Here is a 23,451-nt window from a genome sequence, read left to right as displayed (position 1 = left end):
CACACACTGTGCTACACCACAGCTATCAAAATCTGAAAGTCCAGGTCACAGAAGCCAGGACTCCGACTTCTCCTGTGAAGCAGCTAGGAGGTTAACTGGGGTCTGTAGGCAAACAGCTTAGAGAAGGAACACAAGCTTAGAGACTTGTCTGTAAGAGACTGTGCCAGTCTAATTCCCTTCCAGCAGCCCCTCCCTACAGGAATGATATGCAAATAGAGGCACAGAGCCCTGCTGGCAGAAAAAGGGGAAAGGACCGTGCAGCAGGCTCAGCGCACAGGGCACTTGGGATTTCAAAGGAGAGTGTCTTACTTTTGTGTGTGTGTGTGTGTGTATGTATATATAAAACTTTGGAGCAGATATGGGAGCAGCAGCCTAGGAAGAGTGTTATACACACCCACGCCTTGGTTCACCTGGTATACTAGCTGAGAGCAGCTCTGCAGGGACGCCCCAGCCGCTCAGGCTGAGTGTACAAGACAGTGTTAGAAAGGGAGAGGCATACTGGGCGCTGACAACCCTCTAACTTCCCAATGGGGCTCTGGCTGCTGGTGCTGCTGGTGCTTCAGGCAGGTGAGTACAAATTCTGTACAGCTGCGGTTGCTGGACCCCTGGGAGCACCTATATGTCTGCCACCCTCTTGTTTCTCCCACTCTGTGTGTAGGGCAGCTTCCCCCTTCACTTTGGCAGCCCATGTACTGTATTAGCCTTGCCTAGTTTTACTTGCCCAAGGCAAATCATTGGCATTTGGACCAGTGAGTTAACTATCATTCATTTTCTCATTATCACGGTAAAGGAAGTCTGAGTATATTTTGTGCCTGGGCTGATTCATTTCCATGGTAATTCTGTAAGACTGTAACTGTAGGAACATGTTTTATTTTCTCTTCTAATTTAGAAAGTTTCCAGTTTTATTCTGAAAAGCCTCATGTGTTGACTTTTCTTCTCTGAAATATTGTTTTCAGTTTCACCCCTTTTCTTTATACCAGTGACTTTTGAGCAAATTGTTTCCAATTCATCTAACATTCAAGAAAAAAAAGGAGTTAAAAACGCAAATCCCTTTATAAAAACACAGCTGTATTCTATAGCCCCTAAACACTGAGGTAGCATTAAGGTTTGTGATCATTAGTGCAGTACAATTCGATTAAGTGCAAAATCCTGTACTAATGCACCATAAAGGCTGACAATTTAAACACCGGAAATAACAGGGAAGTTTAAGTTGTCAGATCCATCTTAACTCAGCCTGATTTCATATACAAAACAGATGAAAGTGCACAGTTAGTAGTTATCGAAAGTACTCCAGATGTGCCATTTGGCTACATTCAGATTGCTGTGGGGGTTCTCCAACTTTTCCAAGGATCTTACAGCAGTGTTGACTCATTGACACATAAAGAGTCATTTCAATTACTGTTTAGGTTGCTAACTGTGCAACTGAATGTATAGTGTGCTTGCAAGGCAAGCAAGTTAGAGCTGACTTCAGAACCATAAAGGGATACTAATGTCAAATTGAAATCTAATCAGTTTTCAAAAAAAGAAAAGAAAAAAGAAATAGTAACGTCAGACACTACACTGGCCCCTGTTTTGTTTTAAATGCCGGGGGAGCGCAGATTCCAAAGCAGCTCATTCAGGCTCAGTTCACTGGGGTTCTTTTTGTCCCCCAGGAATAACTGTGATGTTGTTATAGTTCATAGTTTCTCAGGGATGTTCTTCTGGGACTGGATGCATATTTCTGAGAAAGAAACAGCCTCCCTCCCATACATGCTGGATATGATCCGGATATAGGTTATCTGGGTGCAAATCCAGAGAAATGTTGCTAATTCCAGTGGAATTACTCTGGATATACCCCAAGGTAACTGAGAGAAGAATCTGCCTCTTACCCCCATTCACATGGCACTTATAGCAGGGAAATAGGGTCTTCTCTATGGTTTCTAATAACGGAGCTGTTGTTTGCTTTTACCATTTTAAAAAAAATTGAATACTCAGGGTAGTGTTTAGTAAAGGGAAGTTGTTACTTTTTCAGGAATGTGTATTTAATCCCAGAGGGAATGGCATGAGAAACAGTAAGAAGCCTGTGTAAAACACTATAACATCAGTGCACGGAATTCCTCCTGAAAAAGGCTGCTACAGTCACCTAAAATGCTGGAAAAGATTCAGTCTGTTGTCTTTTCCTTGATTGTGCTTATGCTGCTGTTGCACTTTTGTTAGAGGGTTCTTGATCATTTTAATGCTTAATATTCTGTTACTTTATGAGGTCGTTTTTTCCTCTGAAGAAATGAATCTCTGACTTTTCATGACTGGGGAAAGATTCCCATTGACTTCAATGGGCTTTTGAATCAAGCCCTTAGAGAAAGCTACGGCATATGATACACGCAGGGAAGAAGGATTAGAACTGCAGGTTTTAAAAGGAAAGCAATGGTCTTAATAATAGCATCTAGTCCCCACCTCACATGGATGGTTTAGGGGATTAGTCAATGTTTGCACAGCACTTTGAAGATGTCAAGTGTATTCAAACAGCAGGGAATAAGTGGCCAGGCAACTTCAGTCTGGGGTTCTTGGTTCTGAAATATGATCCCACTCTTGAGTGAAGAATGCTGAAAAATCCATCAGTTTATTTTAGCTTTTACCTTAGGGGTGGGTTGAGTGGTTATGAATGGATGGAGAGAGAGAGGTGAAAACTGAAGAACAGAGGAGCTGGGTGGAAAGTATGGGAAGGGGCTAATGCTAACTGTTAGTATGATGCACTCAGACCAATGGATAGGTGCACCGAGGCATCACAATAAGTGAAAACAGTACTAATTGCTCCTATTGTTATCATCATGTTAGGCAACAAAATCCATATTTAATCATCCAAATAAGAGGCTTGATTTTCAGAGGTGAGTCCTCTGAGCTCCCACTGCAGTCTATGAGAGGCGCAACTTTGAATAGGAGGGATACAAGATAGAAATAAGTGTTTCAAATCAGGGTATTGTTTAAAGGCCTGCAACTGAAAAATGGTTTAAGGAGATTGCTTCAAACTATGCAGGCACATTCTCCTTTGCCTTCAGAATAAATCTGAATTTTTTAAGGCCAAAATTAGTGGGATGGCCCTAAAATAAGGCTTTATAATGGAAGATGGATATAACCTTTAATATTACCTTAATAAAGCTGCCACCTCTTCAAAATAGGGAATGGAATGTTATTGTATGTACTCAGTGACTGTTAAATGATGCAGGCCTTCCATTGCTGATAAAGGTGTAACTTTACAGTCTGTGTGGCTTGTAGATATTACTGTGATACAACAGTAATAAGGAATACTAAGGAAAGTGGCAGTGTGTTTGTGCACTGGGCCCAAACGCACAATAAGGCCTAAAATCTGCAGTGGGAATTTGAAAGAAATCAGCAATGAAAATCCTTAAAGGTGTTGTGCAAACCCTGTGTGAAACAACATCCTCTCTTTGCAGTTTGGAAAGGCGCACTGGGGAAAACCCATTCTTTGCATACAAGAGGACTCATTGAATTAGCAGGAGCCATATCCTGTGGCACAGGACGCAATGCTTTGGCGTATCTAGGTTACGGATGCTACTGTGGTCTGGGAGGACGAGGTTGGCCTAAAGATAAAGTGGACTGGTAAGAACATCACTTATATGCCCATGTATACTTCTGGTCTCTCCACTAAATTCTTCCCTCAGTTACATCCATGTATAGGGCTGCCAGGTGTCCAGTTTTCGACCGGAACACCTGATCGAAAAGGGACCCAGGTGGCTCCAATCAGCACTGCTATCTGGGCCGTTAAAAGTCCAGTTGGCGGCGCAGCGGGGCTGGCAGGCTTCCTACCTGGCTCTGCGCAGCTCCCAGAAGTGGCAACATGTCCCTCGGCTCCTAGGCGGAGGGACAGCCATGGGGTCTTCTTGCGTTGACCCTGCCCCACCCTGAGCGCCAGCTCCGCAGCTCCCATTGGCCAGGAACCACAGCCAATGGGAGCTCAGGGGCGGTGCTTGTGGGTGGAGGCAGTGTACAGAGCCACCTGGCCGCACCTCTCCCTAGGGACATGTTGCCGCTTGTGGGGAGCTGCCCGAGGTAAGCGCCACCCAGAGCCTGCACCCCGAAACCCCTCCCACACCTCAACCCCCTACCCCAGCCCTGAGCCCCCTCCCTCACCCAAACTGTCTCCCAGATCCTGCATCCCAAACCCTGTCTGCACCCCAACCCCCTGCCTCGAACCCCCTCCTGCACCCAATCTCCCTCCTAGAGCCTGCACCCCAAGCCTCCTCCTGTGCCTCAAACCCCTGCTCCAGCTCAGAACCCCTTCCTGCACTCTAAACCCCTCATTCCCAGCCCCACCCCAGGGGCCACACCCCCAGCTGGAAACCTCACCCCCCTACACCCCAACCCCATTCCCCAGCCCGGATCCCCCTCCCACACCCTGAACCCCTCATTTCTGGCCCCACCCTGGACCCCGCATCCCCAGCCCAGAGCCCGTACTCCCTCCCACACTCCAACCCCCTGCCTCAGCCAGAGCGCCCCCCCCACACACACTCCAAACCCTTCAACCCCAGCCCAGAGCTGCCTCCTGCAACCCAAACCCCTCATCCCCAGACAACGCCCTCACCCCCTCCCGCACCCCAACCCCCTACCCCAGGCCAGTGAAAATGAGTGAGTGAGTGAGGGTGGGGGAGAGCGAGCGACAGAGGGAGGGGGAATGGAGTAAGCAGGGGTGGAGCCTCAGAGAAGGGGAGGAGCCTTGGAGAAGGGGTGGGGTCTCAGGGAAGAGGGGGAAGGGGCGGGGCAAGGGTATTCGGTTTTGTGCAATTAGAAAGTTGGCAACCCTATAAAACCCCATTGACTCCTTTGCCAAATGCAAACCAAGAGAAAATTAGGCCTGGTTTGGGACCAGAAACGTAATTTAAAATGTGGTAACACAGACACCATTGTAAGTGTATGTCACATGGACATTGACAGCGGTATTGCCCAGCATATTCATGAGGACTTTTAACCTCTGGTGAATGGTGGCAGAGTTCCCTGGAGACAGAGACTCCACTAGGGGACCAGGTTGTGGCCACCCAAAACTGGTGCAACTTCACTTACTGGGGGTAACCAGTATAGTGGGTGGTGCTGACTGAAAAGGGGTCCCACCCAAGGGGAGTGGATGCTTGACAACACAGGGAAGGGCAGTAGTGGAAACTCTGCTTTTCCTCTCCTATGAGAGAATCCCATATTGGTGCAGGAGCAACTCAAGCTCCTTGCCTTCACCCCACGTCTGTTTACTATATTAAACCAACAGATGATTTTGGCGGAACAGTATATTGTAATGGGTAATATTCTCTCCCTTCTCTGGTTTTTGTATTTGTTGAGAAGATGTTGAGCTATTTATTTTCAAAGCAGGAGCCAATGCTTCTATAAACAGGGCTGGCTTTAGGCCGATTCCCCCGATTCCCTGGAATCGGGCCCCGCGGGTAAGAGGGCCCCGCGCCTTAGGCTCACCCGGGGGCGGTCTGCTCCGGCGGGATTTCGGCGGCGGGGGGAGGTGGTGGTTCCGCTCTGGGGTCTTCGGCGGCGGCGGGGGGCGTCCTTCAGCATTTCGGCGGTGGGGGGGTCCTTCAGTGCCGCGGAAGAAGCAGAGCGGACCCCCTGCCGCCGAAGTGCCGCTGAAGACCCGGACCGCGGAATCGGGTCCCACAGGTCCTAAAGCCGGCCCTGCCCCTATTCCACTGCAATACTTTTACTTCTCTTACGCACACTGACTGGCGTATATTTAATTATTTTGTCCGATAGGCTGTGATCCGTCTGAATGCCTGTGAGCTCTGATCCTTTTGCTATAGAAAACTTTTGCCCACGTTGCAGTCCATCTCTGCACCTTCAAGTTAGCCACACAATTCCATCTGCTTATCTAAAATTGATAAGCAGGGTGGCTCTTACTCTTACCTTTTTCTTTCTTCAGGAAAGAAGGCAGGTGATATCAGCCCATTTAGTAAATAACTCACTGTGCTTTACCAGCTGTTGCAGGCACTTGCAATTTTTCTATACAGCCTGGCCACATGGAAATCAATGGGAGTTTTGACATTGACTTCAGAGGGGCCAGAATTTCACCCTAAGTGGCTCAAATCAGGGACCCAACAAGTGGAGGCACCCAAAATTAGTGGCCACTTTTGCAAATTTAAACTTAACCCTTTAACTACAGAAATTAATACTCCTTGCCTGCTTTGCTTGGTTACAGAAAATTATTTTGTAGGCCCCCAGAAATTCTGGGTCAATTCCTCAGCTGATATAAACCAGCTCCATAGCTCCACTGGATCTGGCCCTAAACATTTTCCTTCTCATATTTGTTGGAGAAATCTTCTGGGTTCCTCTCCCTGATGACGCCGTTACAAAAATCAACACATCATGCCGTGTTAGTGATGATGAACACGGCTTTTGCAGTATTTCCCATTGTAAGTATAATGAACACCACAAATACTGTGGTAAAGCCAACTTCCTTGAGCAGTAAATATTTAAAATGACTCATCCTTTAAACATTTCTGCTTTTGCTACTGACACCATTATAAAATCAGTCATCTCTGTCTAAATATTAAAGTAGGTCTAAATATAGACATTTTTTATTCTATAAAAAGGCATATTTTTGGGCAACTTGTTTAAAAATGTTGGTTTCAAACCCTGGCTTTGATGTGCTATTCTAGTCATTACATTTCCCCCCTCCTCCTTCCATCCTCTCTGTTCTTACAATGAAATGAACAAGTAGTGCTCATCTCCTGTAGGTAAAGGTCAATAGACTTCCTTCCCCATCTCACTCTGCTGGATGTTTTGTGAATTTCCCAGAACTTCAGATATCGCTGTTTAAGCTCAATGAGCATGCAGAAGTTAGGAGCCTAAACCCCTTTGAGGATCTGGGCCTGTGTGAACCAGCCATCTAGCTTTCTGCAAGACAGAAAGAATTAAACAAAAAGGACAGAACAGACGATGGTGTCTGTTCCTCTAAAATTGCAAACAGAACCAATTGTCACAGTGACATTCGCTCATTGCACCGTTCTCCTAATCTCTGGTTGTCCTGGGCAAGGAGTTAGCCAGTCAGAGCTGCTTATATCCTTAAGTGCAGGTTTTCTAGCACATACTTTATGAATAAGCAGTTTCCAACTAGGAGAGGTTTGTATTCATCTTTCATTCCTGTTGCCCAGTGCTCAGCCAGCCTGTAATCTCGCTGGCTGACACTGATTGCATTTGGTTCTTCTCATTAGCCCTTTCTTTGCTGTCTCTGTCTGTTTCTCCAGCTCAGCCTACTCTCCTCTTCCCTGTGTTCTGCTCCTTCCTCTCCCTTTGTGCCGCTGTTCTATTTCCTTCCTTTTCTCTTGTCCTCTGGCTCCTTACTCCCCCTCCTCCTCCCTCTCTCCTGTCACTCAGGTCAGGCCCTCCACCAATGGGCTGCTCCTCCTATCCTCACTGCTCCTGAATTACCACTCCTCCCCTCACCTCCACCCACATGGCCAGCACCTCTCACCCATCTGCCAGCTGCTGCTAATTCTTCCCTCCCTCTGATCTTGGCCTCTGAACTTTCAGAAAGAAAACCAGGAACAAGGTGATCTGAAAGTAGGGAATAATTAACCTGTGACTCATCATCACTACTATAAACCCAATAGAACCTTCCTTCTCTGTGTGTTGCATTGTGGGCAGCATAAATTGGTTTGCTTAGCCATTAGCAAGTGCTACAGTATCCAATGGGAAAACAGGACCTCAGTCTGAATGTTCTGTTAGGTTTATAATGTAACAGGTGACCGGTCGCATTCTAATGTCCTTTAGGTGTTGGGTTGCTGCTTTTAAATTACGTTTCTAGAATTCTGAATGTAGCGAATAATCTTGTGGTCATCATTGCTGATGTCATACAGGCAAGCTCAGAATAAAACCTGGCATTTATCTGGCAGACAAATCTGTGGGATGAAATTGCTGCTTTACTAAATTGGGAGTGCAGATGGAAGGAAAGCACACTGGGCTAAATTCAGCCCTTGTATAGTCACAGGAGGTAAACGAAGGCTGAGTTTGACCCAATAGGCCTGATTCTCTTCTTGTTTTCACAAGATTTACCTGAGTCTAGCTCCATTGACTTAACTGACAAGAGTTACCCCAGTGTGGGATCCGAATCAGACATGTTATCTTTGCTTCTGATCACTTATGAACATAGGTGCGATGTGTGGCTAGGGCTAGAGGGGGCTCAGCCACCCCTAATCTATCTCGGCCTGCCCAGCTCAGCAGGCAAAGGCCTGCAGCTGGTGGCACCAGGGCCAGGAAGGGGACGTGACGTTGTGGAGGAGGAGCCCTACCGGTCCGGGGACATGTGCATCATGTGACGTGGTGAGCGCCTACGAATACTGGCGAGAGCCAACAGATGGGCATGGAAAGCAAGGCCCAACCCTTCAGGACAGGAGCCGCCACTGTAGGGTGAGTGTGGAGTGAGCTTGCTCTCCAACCCACCCTCTAGTCCTCCCTTCCACACCAGGCTAGGATAGAGACTAGGACCTACATATGCACCAGAGAGCAGGGCTTGACACACACACACACATCCCACCCCCAGAGAGCACAGTAGTTATTAAGTTTTGCTCATCCCTCCAAATAATATTTTTACCAGCTCTCTATGCTTATGGACTATCCCCATTTCAAGAAACCCAGCCTTCTGGGCTATCTCTTTTCAAATGACATGTTAGTACTCATGGCCATAAAGCAGTTTCCTCTATATAAAATATGATTGTTTGTTTGTTTGCTTGGTAGACACAGAGCTAGTTTTAAGAACCAAATAATCAAAGGGAGAAATCTTTTTTCTATCTTCAGAATATGGCTAGGCGTAAGGTCAGAACATGCATAACTTCTGTGAATACTTACTGGATCTCGTCCTGTAATTCTGGGCAGGAATTGAACGTCCCATCCCATTGCTCTGAGTCTGGATCACAGCAATTCTGAAATCCACCAAAGAAGCCATATGAGTGGCAAAAAGGGTAGATTAGATCTAGTCTAGTTTAGAGGTTCTTATGCCACACTCATTACTGTAGTGTCTGAGCACCTTGCAGTACTGCATTACGCAAAATGCGACTAACATCTGCCACGTGATGTTGTTCTGGCACCCTCTTGCTAGAGGGAAAATTGTGCGCTCTGGGGTGTTTTGATATGATTTTGTTTTTTAAATGAGAGAGGGAGAGAGATGTTGCTCTGTATTTATGTTAGAGAGGGCAGAGTCAAAGAAATGCACCTTGCAGTTAGAGCAGAAGGTGGTGAGGTTTGTGATGGCCCTTAGTTCTTGGGCGAGTCCATTCCACAGTCTCGGACTGGCCCCTGAGAAAGTTCTGTCTCCTGCACAGGCTTTACTCTTATTATACAAGTTCCATTGTGCCAGAGGAGCAAAGCTATAAATCATGGTCTTCATCTCAGAGCAATAATTGATCTTTTAGATGCCCTGGGCTCAAGCCATTGAGGGCCTTGAAGATAAGGACCAAGACTTGAACTTGATTCAATGTTCTACGGGAAGCCAGTGTACAGAGTGGAGGATAGGCCTGATGTGCTCGCAGTAATCCATGTTGCTGAGTAGATGCGCTGGAGCATTCTGTATTAGCTGGTATTGCCTACATGCTGAAGGCTTCATGCCCAGGTATATTGCATTGCTGTAATCTAGCCAAGAAGTGACAAAGGCATGAAGTAGAAAATTTCTACCAAACGTGAAGTGAGTGGGACAAGAGGGCCCTGACCTGTTACACTCTGAAATAGAGAGGTTCATCACAGAGATGGCTTCTAATTTTTTTTTTTTACCATTTTGTTGGGGGCGGGAACAACACCCCAGAGATAAAACCAGCATTAATGATCTCCCCTAGAAGCTGATATCTGTCCCCTAGATGACTCCCCAGTCAACTACAAAGTAAGAAGGTAACAACTCTAGATGAGGAAAGGGGAAGAAGGAGACATGAACCTCTGTCAGATCCCTCACCCGTCTGAGCAGATAAATAATACATAATACACACATTTTGTGTGAAATCTCTCTTCTGAAATGTCCAGATCTAAAAGTAATTACATGGCAGATGCACTTGAAATGCCATATAGGGATCTATACTGTTGCTTGGTAAGGAAAGGGGAAGAAGGAGACATGAACCTCTGTCAGATACCTTTCTCATACAGCTGGAAGAGACCCTGAGAGGTCATCAAGTCCAGTCCCCTGCCTTCATTAGCAGGACCAAGTACTGATTTTTCCCCCAGATCCCTAAGTGGCCCTCTCAAGGATTGAACTCACAACCCTGGGTTTAGCAGGCAAATGCTCAAACCACTGAGCAGCTTGGGACTTCAGTACCCTGTCTTGTTGAGCCAGACATGCTAGCCTGCTACAAACACAGTCCCAGATCTGAACCACGTCCCCCAAAAGCTGCAGATGTAATTGAAAATGGCTTAAGAAGTGCTCCTGTCACTCTCACCCAGATACCCAGTTCCCAATGGGGTCCAAACCCCAAATAAATCCATTTTACTCTGTATAAAGCTTATACAGGGTAAACTCATAAATTGTTCACCCTCTATAACACTGATAGAGAGATATGCGCAGCTGTTTGCTCCCCCAGGGATTAATTACTTGCTCTTGGTTAATTAATAAGCAAAAAGTGATTTTACTAAATATAAGAAGTAGGATTTAAGTGGTTCCAAGTAATAACAGACAGAACGAAGTCAGTTACCAAGCAAAATAAAATAAAACACGCAAGTCTAAGCCTAATAGAGTAGGAAACTAAATGCAGGTAAATCTCACCCTCAGAGATGTTCCAATAAGCTTCTTTGATAGACTAGACTCCTTCCTAGTCTGGGTCCAGCAATCACTCACACCCCCGTAGTTACTGTCCTTTATTCCAATTTCTTTTAAGCCAGTGGAAGACAAAATGGAGGTGTTTCCAGGGCCTTATATAGTCTTTCTCTGGTGGGTGGAAACCCCTTTGTTCTCCTGTGTAAAATTCCCTCAACAAGACGGAGTTTGCAGCCACCTGGGCAAGTCACATGTCTATGAATGATTCAGCTTTTTGCAGGCCGACGCCATTGTTTACATGTTAATTTGAACATTCCCAGGAAAGCTCAGATGTGGATTGGTGTCTCCCAAAGTCCATTGTGAGTTAAGTGTTTCTTGATTGGGTACTTACTGAGAATAGTCCTTTCTCAAGAAGCTTTCTTCACGAAGGCTACTTAGAATCAAACAAGTACTTAGCCAATATTCATAACTTCAAATACAAAAATGATACACCCATACAGACAGCATAATCATAACCAGGAAACTACAACCTTCCCATAGACACCCCCACTTGGCCTCCTTTTTATAAGAACTGGTGCAACCATAGGACCCTGGTTGCAACAATGATCTGTACGGTCACAGTTTATGTCAATAACGTCACACTTACAGTTGGGTTCTTCTCAGGGTCCTGATCTAGTTCCACATTCTGAACAGCATTTGACAAAACGAGTGGAGGGAAATTTGTTCCTCTGTAAATATTTGTATTTATGACTCAGCGGCTGAGAAAAGGAGTGGAGGGAATCTGGAGTGGAGTGGAGTGGCTGACAACAAGTGATTTATTTATCCACAGCCCAAGTATGTCGCAATGCAAACAGCTCCACTTTTAATTTCCATTTCCATTGTTCAGATAAACCTCTCCAGCATTTCCTGGCATTAAATCATTCTTCCCTTTTATTTGTATTGAGTCAGCCATAACACCTCCCTGGACCAGTAAGGACTGCTGTGCTCTAGGTTAGGGCAGTTCACTTGCCCTAAGGAGAAGGCATGCAGTGTTTGCATCGCTAATCTCCATTGGGGGTTATGTGAGGCAGGGCAGCTGTTAGCTGCTGCATTAGAGAAGGGCTAGTGGAGGCTGTCACAGGCCCTTGCCTTGGCTTACCATAGAGTTAGCTCAGTTCTATTTAACTCACCCTCCAAACTCACTGCTCTTAGCCCTGCCCCTCCTTCCTAGCTCAGTAATACCTGACCCTGCACTTGTAGGTGCAGGAAATCCCCTTGGGGGGGAGCATTTATTCTGGCTGGGTCCAGCTCCTGTGCTCCCTGGATCTCTCAACACAGAGGGCTTTCTCCTGTGAATTTGCTTCAGTGACCCTTGGCTGGCCCCTTTGCTTTCTGAGTTGAGCAATTCTATGGTAAATAGCCCATTGGCTGGCCCACCCAGCACCTTTCCCCCTTTATCCCTGTTTTACCCTTACTGGGATGACCTGGAGCTGAGCTGGGCTGGGCTGTGGTCTCACTGGGTCATCACAATGTCTGGGCCTATCCCTGTCCCTCTGACCCTGTATTTTCCCTTTCTCCTCCCCTGCCAGCACCTCAGGATCTCGTGGACACATTCCCCTCTGCTAGCGCGGCAGCCTCTTGGAGGGGTTCACACAGAGGCCTTCACAGCGCCCCTCGGGAGCTGTTTTAAGGGTTGTGTGTCCCTCGTTTCCCCATGATGTCAGCCTACACCAGCTCCACTCATTGATTAAAACAATTGCTCCTTTGTGCCCTTAGCTTCACCAGCTCCTTCTGGGTGCAGCCATTGGACTGGCCAGTGCCATTTCATCTCTGGCTGCAGAGGCTGCAGCTCTAGTCACTGTAGCAATGTCCCTGCGTCACCGGCAACGATGACTAAATATAAAAGCACCTCACGCAAGAATCTTTCCCAACAAATTTTATTGCAAATTGTCAGCATAAAATCCCAAACCAAGCCAATTATTCTGCAAAATGTGGAGTCCTCAGGAGACTAAACTGTCCTTAGCCACAGTCAGAAAACAGGCAGGGCCAAGGTGCCACCAGAGCCTGAGGACCCTGTCGTGAGAGGAAGCTGGTGTTTATGCGATACACCCAGGTGATCCTAGCAGATGAACCTACTCGATGCTGCAGAGGAAGGCGAAAAACCTACAAGGTTTGTGCCAATCTGACCTGGAGAAAAAGTCCTTCAGACCCCAAATCTGGCCATCAGTTTAATGCTGAGCCTGTGAACAAAGATCACACAGCTAATCCACATCTGGGCTCAGAAGATTTGTAGTTATTGTCTCAGACCATTGGTCCATTTGGGCTTGTGTCCGGCCTCCAGCTGTAACTAGGATCTGATGCTTCAGAGGAAAGAGAAAAAAACAAACAGATAGTTCATTCAGCCAGTTGTGAATTGGGAGGGGGGGGGAATCCTTCCTGACCCCAGCAGAAAATCAGCTGAAGCTCTGAAGCATGAAACTGGATTCCCCTAATTATCTTACCAACGTGGATACAAGAGTGAACATTGTGTGGAGAAAAATAAGGTGTGGACATGGTGGATAGAGGAAGGAGAGGGATGGGGGAAGATTGTATTGTCTCTGGGGAATGTTTGTGGGTTTCTCCTATTTACTCTGCGTGTTCCTCAGGGCAGAGAAGTAGGTTATCCATGTTCTGTGAACTGCAATGCTGGTAAAAATACTTTCTCTAGCTCGGTAAATATGCATTGTACTTTGGAGAACCCAGATAAATCAAGTCCCCGCCACAAAAAACTCACAATACCAAATAGCACAAGATAAACACTCTGACTTCCTGCTTCTTTGTGAGCTGTGGATGCTGGGCAGGCTTTTCAAACTGCTCTTTTCTAATGGGCTCCAGTCTTTTGCTGCAGAGCTCTGCCTTCCCTCCCCCTCTGTCGGTTGGCGACGCTTGCGCATTGTGAGACCTATGGAGAGAAGTTGTATTATTACTGTAGCCCTGCTGTGTTCCCTGTGATTGTGCAACTACAATCTTGACTGTAGAATGTGACTGTGATGTGCTCCCCCCGGGGTGCCACCTGGAACTGGGGGTACCACTGAGCCCTCTGATCCACCAGCCTGGGCTCCTTCTGATACTGTGCTGCTGCGACAAGCTGCAAAGCCCTCCAAGCTTGCACTTTCACCAGCATTCACACAGGTAGGGGGACACCCAGCTGCAGTTACATGCTGGCTCTAACCACCAGCCTAGGACCCCAGAGCAGTACCATCCTGCCCTGGTCAAATCTGGCCAGTATATGGATTTAACACCCGGTCTGCCTCTCCCTCACTGTGAAGATGACCATGCACACTTGTGGTAACCAAGCTGAGATTTTCCCCAGACATGCTCACTGGTTTGGATTAAAACATAAAATAAGTTTATTAACTACAAAAGAATAGATTAAGTGATTATAAGTGATAGCAAACAGCTTACTTAGTAAATAAACAAAACCGCAAACTGCGCCTAGCATACTAGATAGGTAGGATATGAATTAGCAAATTCTCACCCTGAGTGATAAACAGGCTGGCAGATTCTTAAGGCACAAGTTGCCTTGGCTTTGCAGCTTGGGTCTCCCAGGTTTTCATACACAGTCTAGAAATCCCTCTAGCCTGGGACCACCACTTCCCCCCTGTTCAGTCTTTGTTCCTCTGGTGTTTCCAGGTGTGTTGTTATAGGGAGAGTGAAGTCCTCCCATGATGTCATTTCCCCACCTTTTATATCTTCTTCCCCCTTGCTGGAAAGCTCTTTTGCTGTGTCCTGGGTCAAACAGTTCCCATTGTGCAGTGCTATCTCTGAGAGGTGTCTATTGTACACAGTTCCTAGGGTAATCCTTGTGCTTGTGTGCATTTCCTCAGTGAGCCATTAATATTGTTTGGCCTTTTTACTGTTGTACCTGAAAGGCTGCTTGTGGGTGTTTTCAACCTCACATGTTTCAGTAACACATACATAGCCAAACTTCATAGACAATAGCACATACAATCCAACGAGATTTTTTGCCTTCCTCTGCAGCGTGGGACATGGGTCACTTGCTTGTGGATTCTCTGCACCTTGAAGTCTTTAAACCATATTTGAGGACTTCAATAGCTCAGACATAGATGAGGGGTTTGATACAGGAGTTGGTGGATGAGATTCTGTGGCCTGCATTGTGCAGGAGGTCAGACTAGACGATCATAATGGTCCCTTCTGACCTTAAAGTCTATGATTCTATGATTACTATCTAGCAGATCAAGACTTTTAGAATGATACCTAACAAGGCATACTTTGTACAAAACATACCCTAATTACATGACAGTGGTGAATATTGGGGTGCCAGGGTGTCACGTGACATTTGGCCTAAATTGCACCAAGTTCAGTGGTGCTGCTGCGGAGGGCCTGTGTCACCTTTGTACAGTAGCCAGGGGTCCAACGTTGCATTTTCTGCCTGTGCCCTGTAGCTGGCCATTGCTTTCCAGCTTTCCCCACAAGGGGAGTTAGTGGGATTATGGTGCTTACTCTCTGCACTGTTCCAGGGAGCTAGGCAGCAGGAGGTAGGGGAGACACAGAGGGAGTCCATCTTGCAGCCAGGGAATGAGGAATGGGGGGTAGGCTGTGGGAGAAGAATGCCTGGACAACAGTGACAAAGGGACCAGAGAGATGAGCCGCAGAATCCCTCTCCCTTTCTGAGCCAGGCCACTTGGAAACTATAGCAATAGCCGGATCCAGGACAAGTGGAATAGTGCCCCTGGAGAACATGGCAGGAGACAGGTGCAGGGATGGGGCTGGGCCCCTGGAGGTCATGGGGATCCTGTTCATTACTGAAGATATTCATGAATGAAGTTTACACCCAGGAGTATTTTTGACCCTGACCCTGAAAATACTCATGGACCAAAGGCCCCTCAGTGTATATTTCTTGCAGTGATTATTTCTGACACTGGATTTCTTTGCTCTATTCTCCCGGCCGCCAAGCTCCTATCCCTGACTTCACAGGCCTTTTCTGGTGCCTCCCTTACTGGTTTATTCCAATTGTTCTCAGTATTAGTATATTTCCCCCATGTTTCAGCTAAGTGTTTGTCTCCTTAGCTTCAAGACATTGCTCCTGATTCTGCCACCATGCAGGGCTGTGAGAAATCCCCGTTCTCACTTATACTGTTCCCTGGAAGACACTTACAAGCAACGTCCTGTCCCCTCACACCCTTAGGACCCAATCCAAAATGCCCAATCCCAGATTTAGCACCCTTAGGACCCAATCCAAAATGCCCAATCCCAGATTTAGCACCCTTAGGACTCAATCCAAAATGCACTGGAGTCAACAGAAACACTTCCATTGACTTCAGGGAGCTTTGGATCAGACCCTTAGTTCCCAAACCAGTCTCGTATTTTCTCTCAAGCAGCATCATTTCAGCCAGTATAGGCTGAAGGGGGCCTGGAGCAAATTCCTGGATCTAAAGACCCCCAAGCTCTGTGGAAGTTTGGAATCTGAGCCAGGATCTGGCTTGGAATATCAAAGCTCTTCCTCCCCCCAACCCATCCCCTGTAACAGATCAAACCCATACCTGAGATCCAGACACTGGGGCCTTTGAAATCTAGATCTGAATTTAGCACCTCGGCCCTTTCTCTATTTATTTTATTACAGATACGTCAGTCAGTGACCGCTCAGGGAGACCTGGGAGCCTCCTCTTTCTGCCTTACACAAACAGGCGGAGGAAGTGAGCACAGACCAGTTGGGAATGGGCAGCCATCCCCATTAACCCATGCTAAGTACCGTCCTGAGACTCATTGTACTTACTTATTGGAAGATCAGGTGCTTTGCTGACAGCCCGCAATGCCTTGCGGTGTTGTTATCACTGTATCAATTAGAGATGGGCCTGAACCAAAACCTTGGAACCCAGCATCCCCATTCTTTGGGGTCAAAGTTCGGGTTGGGATCCAAATCTTTTTGCTCAGGTCCATCTCTATCAGTGACAGAGCCTGGCTGGGAACGCCCTGGTGGAATTGAGAGAACTGACACTGAGGCGCAAGGACTGGCTCTGACAGAACATAGTGGAGAGATGAAGTCATCAGCATCGTGACTCCTATAATGATCTCACCCACTCTGATCTGCTGCTGACCAATGAGATCACTGTATTTCAATTGATCTCACAATTAGGATATAGAGTAGTAGGAGGAAATGAAGCAGTTCCCTTCCCTTCTCCTCCTCTCCCTCTCCTAGGCTTGAGAGGCCCAGCTCCTCCTCATTGCCGACTGGTGAAGTGCGGACTCACCAGGCAGGGACATGGGAAGAGGGAGCAGCAGGAGGAGCTGTTGTCTGGCTGGGGAGATCCTGAGGCTCCCAGTGTTTTCTGCCAGTGGGTGGAACAAGAAAGGTGGCAGATGGGGTAGAAGAGATGCCCAGCTGGGAGTCCCCTGTTCACCTCCTCTCCTCACTCAGCTGGCTCCACAAACCCTATTGGGAAGAGGGGAAAAGGGACAGACCCCTGACTGGCTTCCCTGCCCTGCAGGGGAGAGGGGATGAAGTAGAGCAGATTAATAATCTGTGACTGACAGAGACTCTGCTGAAATGTCCTGATCTAAAATACAAGCACTGTCATGGAAGGTGTCACAATTCACCTTGTAGTATTCTGGCCCTGACTAATGGCCTGCTTGGCCATTGTCGTAAGATAGAGCAGCTCTTGGGCTGAGAATACTTGGTGCATGTAGTGCTCTGGCCCTACTCCGCTTTCCCATTTCCTGAAGTATGCCTCCTAAACCAGGAGTGCAAAGGAGTCTGGCCTAGAGCCATTCCGCCAGCTCTATACTGACTAGGAAAGCTTCTTATACTGGAGATGTTCCCCACAGTGGGAGATCCACTGCCCTTGAGCAAAAGAGAATCAGGCCCACATCCTGGACTAAGCAGTCACAGAAAGAAGTGTTGATGACACACGTTCATAAGCACCTGCTGTAAGTGTACACGAGAAAGGGCAGCACAGTCTAGTGTCACTCCTCTGTTTGCTCCATTAGCATCTGCAGAATATTAATAACAAACTCTGAAGGGTTGTTGCTTTTCACTGTAATGATCAAACACTTGTCTGAACAATAGAGAATTTCCCCTCCAGCCTAGGGAAATACCCGTGCAAATAGAGTCATAAATAGTTTTGTGTGACCACATAGTTCCTGCTGCATACTGGGAAATGCCCTGAGAAAAGCCCACAGAAAGTAACAGACACAACTCAATCTCTTTGTTGCGGAAAGGTGTTGCCACAAGCATGACTGCTGCTATGACAAGGCAGAGCGGGAAGGCTGCAGCCCCAAGATGCTGAGATACGAATGGACTTGTGAACGCAATGCTGTGGTGTGTGGTAAGGAAATGACTCCACTTTCCTTGTGTGTTTTAGATTTATTCCATTCCCTTTACATTAGGAGCCACTTCTATTTAAATTCGTTTTGCTTGGGCACTGCAAATGGAACAGGAGCATTTAAAAAATATTTTCTAAAACCATGATTCTCTCTCCGTGGCCTCAACTCCTTCCAAACTCCTTTAATCCCTTCCCTCCAGATCTTCACCTATGGAGGGACTATCTTGGGGTATGTCTTCACTACCCGCCGATCCGGCGGGTAGCAATCGGTCTATCGGGGATCGACTTACCGCGTCTCATGAGGACGCGGTAAAATCGATCCCTGATCGCTCTGCCGTCGACTCCGGAAATCCACCTCGGCAAGGGGCGGCAGCGGAGTCGGCGGCAGCGCGGCAGTGGTCGACTTTCCCCCGTCCTCACCGCCAGGTAAGCCGACCTAAAATACGCAACTTCAGCTACGGTATTCACGTAGCTGAAGTTGCGTATCTTAGGTCGGAACCCCGCTGTAGTGTAGACCCAGCCTTGATGTAGCTAGTCAAGTTCAACCCCCAATGTGGGGGGCGGGGGTAGTAGCTACAGTCAGGTAAAACTACCTGTGCCTTGTCTCCACTTTGATTTGACTTTGGGTTAGCTATCTTGATGTAAAAACACACCTATTTTTTGCTGTGAAAGAATAGCCATAGTGTGGCTGTGAGGCACAGCCATAAGTGCACTAAACACAGGTGTGAATGTTGTGTGAGGATGCACTGATTCATGGTCCCTACAGTCACACAACAAACATGAGTTAAATAGAACTGAGCTAACTCTATGGTAAGCCAAGGCAAGGCCAGTGACAGCCTCCGCTAGCCTTTCTCTAATGCAGCAGCTAACAGCTGCCTCCCTCACATAACCCCCAATGGAGATTAGCGATGCAAACACTGCATACCTTCTCCTTAGGGCAAGTCAACTGCCCTAACCTAGAGCGCAGCATTCCTTACTGGTCCAGGGAGGTGTTATGGCTGACTCAATACAAATAAAAGGGAAGAATGATTTAATGCCAGGAAATGCTGGAGAGGTTTATCTGAACAATGGAAAGGAAAATTAAAAGTGGAGCTATTTGCATTGCCCAGTGTGGGGGGGGAGGGATAGCTCAGTGGTTTGAGCACTGGCCTGCTAAACTCAGGGTTGTGAGTTCAATCCTTGAGGGGACCCTTTTAGGGATCTGGGGCAAAAATCTGTCTGGGGATTTGAGCAGGGGGTTGGACTAGACAACCTCCTGAGGTCCCTTCCAACCCTGATATTCTATGATACTTGAGCTGTGGGTTAATAATTCATTTGTTGTCAGCCACTGAGTCATAAATACAAATATTTACAGAGGAACAAAATGGAAACTCCTTTTACAGTGGGACTTATTTTTTCCCCCTTTTGCTGCTACCATGCAATTTTGTTTGCTGAATGAAAAATGGAGATACCATTTTCTTCCATTCAAACATGCTTCAGAATGTGCTTTGCTCTGTCTTCTGCCCATCTGCATGTGAGAATCGCATTCCGTAAACACTCAAAATGTATGAAATACTGCAAGCTGCAAGGCAGGCTTAAAGGTATGAATCCGTTCTCGCGGCAATAAGTGCCAAGCCAAACTGCGCTAAGCGCAATAAACTGAAGATGCTGGGCATGCTGCAGAGAGAACTTGAGAGGGGAGGGCAAGGCAAAAATAGAAAATTTTGAGGTGGGGCTCCCTCAGTCGCTCCTGTTGGTGTGGCACTCTGGATAACTGAAAGTCATTGGAACCCAAGAGTGAGAGAACCCAAGCCTGGTGGGCTGAGCATTCACCCAGGATGCAGGAGACCTAGACTCCAGGCCTCCTACTCTCAAGTACTCATTAAGTATTTATCTACAGTGGAAAAGTTTCAACAGCAGAGACTGAGGGAACACCCACCCCCAACACAATAGTGCAGTAGTTAGAGCATTCATGTGAGAGGTTTCAAATCCCTTCGCCTCATCAGATGGAAGGGGGACATAAACTGAGGGTCTCCCACATCCCAGGTGAGTGCCCTAACCAGAGGGCTAAAAGTTATGTGGAAGCTGCTCCCCATCCCCACTTCTTGCAAAAAATGCCTTATGTGCCCACCTCCAAAGAAGGTTCACAGCTGAGAGTGGCTAGCAGCAGAGATAGGTGCCAATCTACACGAGATGGGCTTAGACAGCTTGTGGCACCTATTTCTCTACATTCGTTGTATCAGGAGCCTGGGTGCCCAACTCAGGCTTTGGCGATTGCAATGTGTTCCTGTGATTTTCTAGGTGCCTAAAAGTTTGGTGATGTGAACTGGGTGTCACAGCACCTACATACCTTTGTGATTCTAGGCCTAAGTTTTTACTGAGTTTTATTCTGTACCCTGCAAAGCCAGGAGAGCTCTGGAAGAGGAAGCAGGGTTCCACTCCTCCTTGAGCACCATCAATGGAATTGCTTACTAAGTTCCAATCAGTTATGCCTGTGCAAACCTGTCAACAACAAAGGGGCTATACAGGGGGCCCTTGAAAGTCTAATTTGGCCTGCAGATCCTTTATGACAGGGGTGGGCAAACTACAGCCCGGGGGCCACATCCGGCCCTTCAGACATTTTAATCTGGTCCTCAAGCTCCCGCCAGGGAGCGGGGTTGAGGGCTTACCCCACTCCATGTATGCTGTGGCTCCGTGCGGCTCCTGGAAGCAGCGGCATGTCCCCCCTCCGGCTCCTATGCGTAGGGGCAGCCAGGGGGCTCTGCACGCTGCCCCCACCAAGCGCCATGCCTGCAGCTCCCATTGGCTGGGAACTGCGGCCAATGGGAGCTGTAGGGGTGACACCTGCAGATGGGGCAGCGCGCAGAGCTGCCTAGCTGCGCCGCCGCATAAGAGCCGGATGGGGGACATGCCGCTGCTTCCGGGAGCTACTTGAGGTAAGCACCGCCAGGAGCCTGCACCTCTGACCCCCTTCCATGCCCCAACCCCCTGCCCCAGCCCTGATCCCCCTCCTGCACCCCCAACCCCTCATCCCCAGCCCCATCCCAGAGCCCACACCCCCAACCGGAGCCCTCACCCCCCCCACACCAACCTCCAGCCCAGAGCCCGCTCCTGCACCCTGAACTCCTAGTTTCTGGCCCCATTCCACAGCTCGCACCCCCAGCCAGAGCCCGCACCCCAAACCCCAATTTCATGAGCATTTATGGCCCGCCATACAATTTCCATACCCACATGTGGCCGTTGGGCCAAAAAGTTTGCCCACCCCTGCTTTATAACCAGTTATGGTGTTTCTGAGAAGGAAAGAACTCAACTTGATTCTCAAATGCATGTTGAATTTCCAGGGCTGAGAGCTGAGAAAAACACCTTCTTGTAAACGGAGTCACCTTTCAGAACAGAAGCAAAGTTTAATATATGCAGCTTTTTGAGAAGTGGTGGAAGAAGAGGAGTAACCACATTACAGATGCTTATAATAAGTGCAAAGTGAAAGGCTGGTTAAAAAAAGATTTAGGTGCAAATTTTCAAAAAGGGTCACTGAATTTGGGTGAAAACTGAGGCACTTAACCCTCATGACCACTTAGGAAGATGAGTTGAACATGTATTCAGTAGGTGTCATATGGCGGGCACCATTTTCTAGACGCTGCCAATTTGCCGCTAGCTATTACTGTCTGATGCTCTTGGTCCGATTTGAACTGTTCACCCTCTGTTGTCATTTTCTTTTTCAGATACACTGACAGATAGATGCCAAAAAATGGTGTGCCAATGTGACCAAGAAGCAGCCAAGTGTTGGGGAACAGCCTCTTATAACCCACACTACGTCCTCTGGCCAGATTTCTTATGTGGACAGACTACTCCCATGTGTCATGTTAGTTAGATATTGGGGGACAAGACTAATCTTCCGGAGACATTTTTCTAATTTCTAAGCTACTGTAATAAAATTGTTCATCTTTGATCAAGACTGATAGTGGTGTTAGAGAATTTCTGGCAGCCTGGGGATGGTGGGGGGGAGAAAAGGATTGGTTAGGCACCTCCTCGGTCTTTGGAATTAAGGATCAACCCACCTCCTTAGTTGAGGAGGGCCAAAGACATCCAATAGCTTACCACAGCAATGCCACACTGCAGTTATAGATAGAAAGAAAAAGTGTCAACAGCAGCCACTGGCATGCTGTCCTTTCACATTGCCTTACATTGAGTCCCCATATGTTTTGGAAAGCACAGGGGTGCTCTATTTGGCTGTCTTTAATTAATTCCCACTGATGGCTACACTGTCCATCAAAGCCCCAAAATGGCCCGTTCTGGAAGTGCAGAAGTCATACTTTAAGTATGGGGGCTCCTGGAGATGGGTAGACAGGCATCCTCATTTTCTCTGTCATGGGGGACAAGCTGCCAAAGGGCATGGTCACTTCTCTTTGTAAAGGAACCTGGACTCCTGGCAGGAACCGTGGTCAGAGCAAGAACTGAACATTTATCAGATTTTTGTCTCTCTAAAAGTCCTGACCAACAGTCTCTTCTTTTTGTCATCTCACTTCACACAGCTGGGAACACCTCTGAGAAGAACCTCAGAGGTGAGAAGAGAGTCACATTTTTCTTTCTCTGTTGTAGGGGCAGTAACCATTCATGGCTTCTACCCATAGGCTCATCAAATCCTGGACACACCAGCGTGTATAGTTCCACTGCTTCACATTTTAGGCTCTGATCTGCTTCTGTCCTGTACAGATCTTAGCTTATCCCACTTTCTCTGCTGTATATGATTGCCTTCAGAAATATTAAATCATGCAGCTGAGGTTGTAGACAGCATTATTCATGTTAAAGCAATCAATTCCACCTCATGTAAAAGTTTCTCATTCTACTCTTAGTTGTGTCCTTTATTTTTGGGTCTCTATCCCATGTTTGAGTCATAGCACCAGAGAATGGACATGATGTCAGCTTAATCTCATCATCCAACATGAGGCTGGGTGGAACTGCAATGTGGTAGGTAGCTAGTCATGAAGGTTTTAGCAGAGTGTGATAGCCTGCGTACCACAAGAGAGACCCAATTGTGTGACTGGAGCCTGCCCAGAGATGAGGGCCTGGGAATTTATGCCTGAGGTGAAAATGTGGTCTCTTTACATGAGAGACCTCTAGGAGCATCAGGGTGCATGTATAAAGGGTAAGATTTTCAAAAGTGCTCCACATAGGCCTAACTCTGCTTCCACTGAAGTCAATGATGAAATGCCCATTGACTTCAATAGGAGTGAAGTTAGGCCAATGTCCAGTGCTGTTGAAAATCCCACACAGAATCCCTACTGTGTTCCAGGGAACTCACTTGACCTCAGAGGACAGACCTTACTTAACATGGGAGATCTCCTGGAGCCTCTGAAAAGCCCTTGGCTAAATTACTCCCAGGCTTTGTTGAAGGTTCAAACTCAATCTGGAATGTTTCTGGACCACTGTAAGAGTGTTAATGTTGCCTTTAAT

At 47.3% G+C, this 23,451-nt stretch overlaps 1 protein-coding gene across 1 annotated transcript; it reads left to right on the top strand.

Annotated features, from left to right (window-relative positions):
- The first annotated feature begins 333 nt into the window (after positions 1-333).
- On the top strand, positions 334-23,412 carry LOC112108291 (phospholipase A2-like). The gene is made up of 4 exons (XM_024202350.3): positions 334-567; positions 3,432-3,597; positions 17,915-18,021; positions 21,720-23,412. Exons 1-4 carry the CDS (start codon positions 528-530, stop codon positions 21,866-21,868), a joined length of 462 nt encoding a protein of 153 aa, XP_024058118.1. The 5' UTR covers positions 334-527; the 3' UTR covers positions 21,869-23,412.
- The last annotated feature ends 39 nt before the right edge of the window (positions 23,413-23,451 follow it).

Source organism: Terrapene carolina, unplaced genomic scaffold, assembly GCF_002925995.2.
Source record: "Terrapene carolina triunguis isolate 2854851 unplaced genomic scaffold, T_m_triunguis-2.0 Scaffold242, whole genome shotgun sequence".
NCBI classification, from domain to species: Eukaryota; Metazoa; Chordata; order Testudines; family Emydidae; genus Terrapene; species Terrapene triunguis.
Note: the sequence above shows the minus strand (reverse complement) of the source record. Positions and strands in the feature narration are given on the sequence as shown.

Coding starts and splice junctions, on each gene's coding strand:
- LOC112108291 (XM_024202350.3), top strand. CDS start 528: ATGGGGCTCTGGCTGCTGGTGCTGCTGGTGCTTCAGGCAG. Junction 3,598..17,914: donor CCTAAAGATAAAGTGGACTG/GTAAGAACATCA, acceptor TGTTGCGGAAAG/GTGTTGCCACAAGCATGACT. Junction 18,022..21,719: donor ACGCAATGCTGTGGTGTGTG/GTAAGGAAATGA, acceptor TTTCTTTTTCAG/ATACACTGACAGATAGATGC.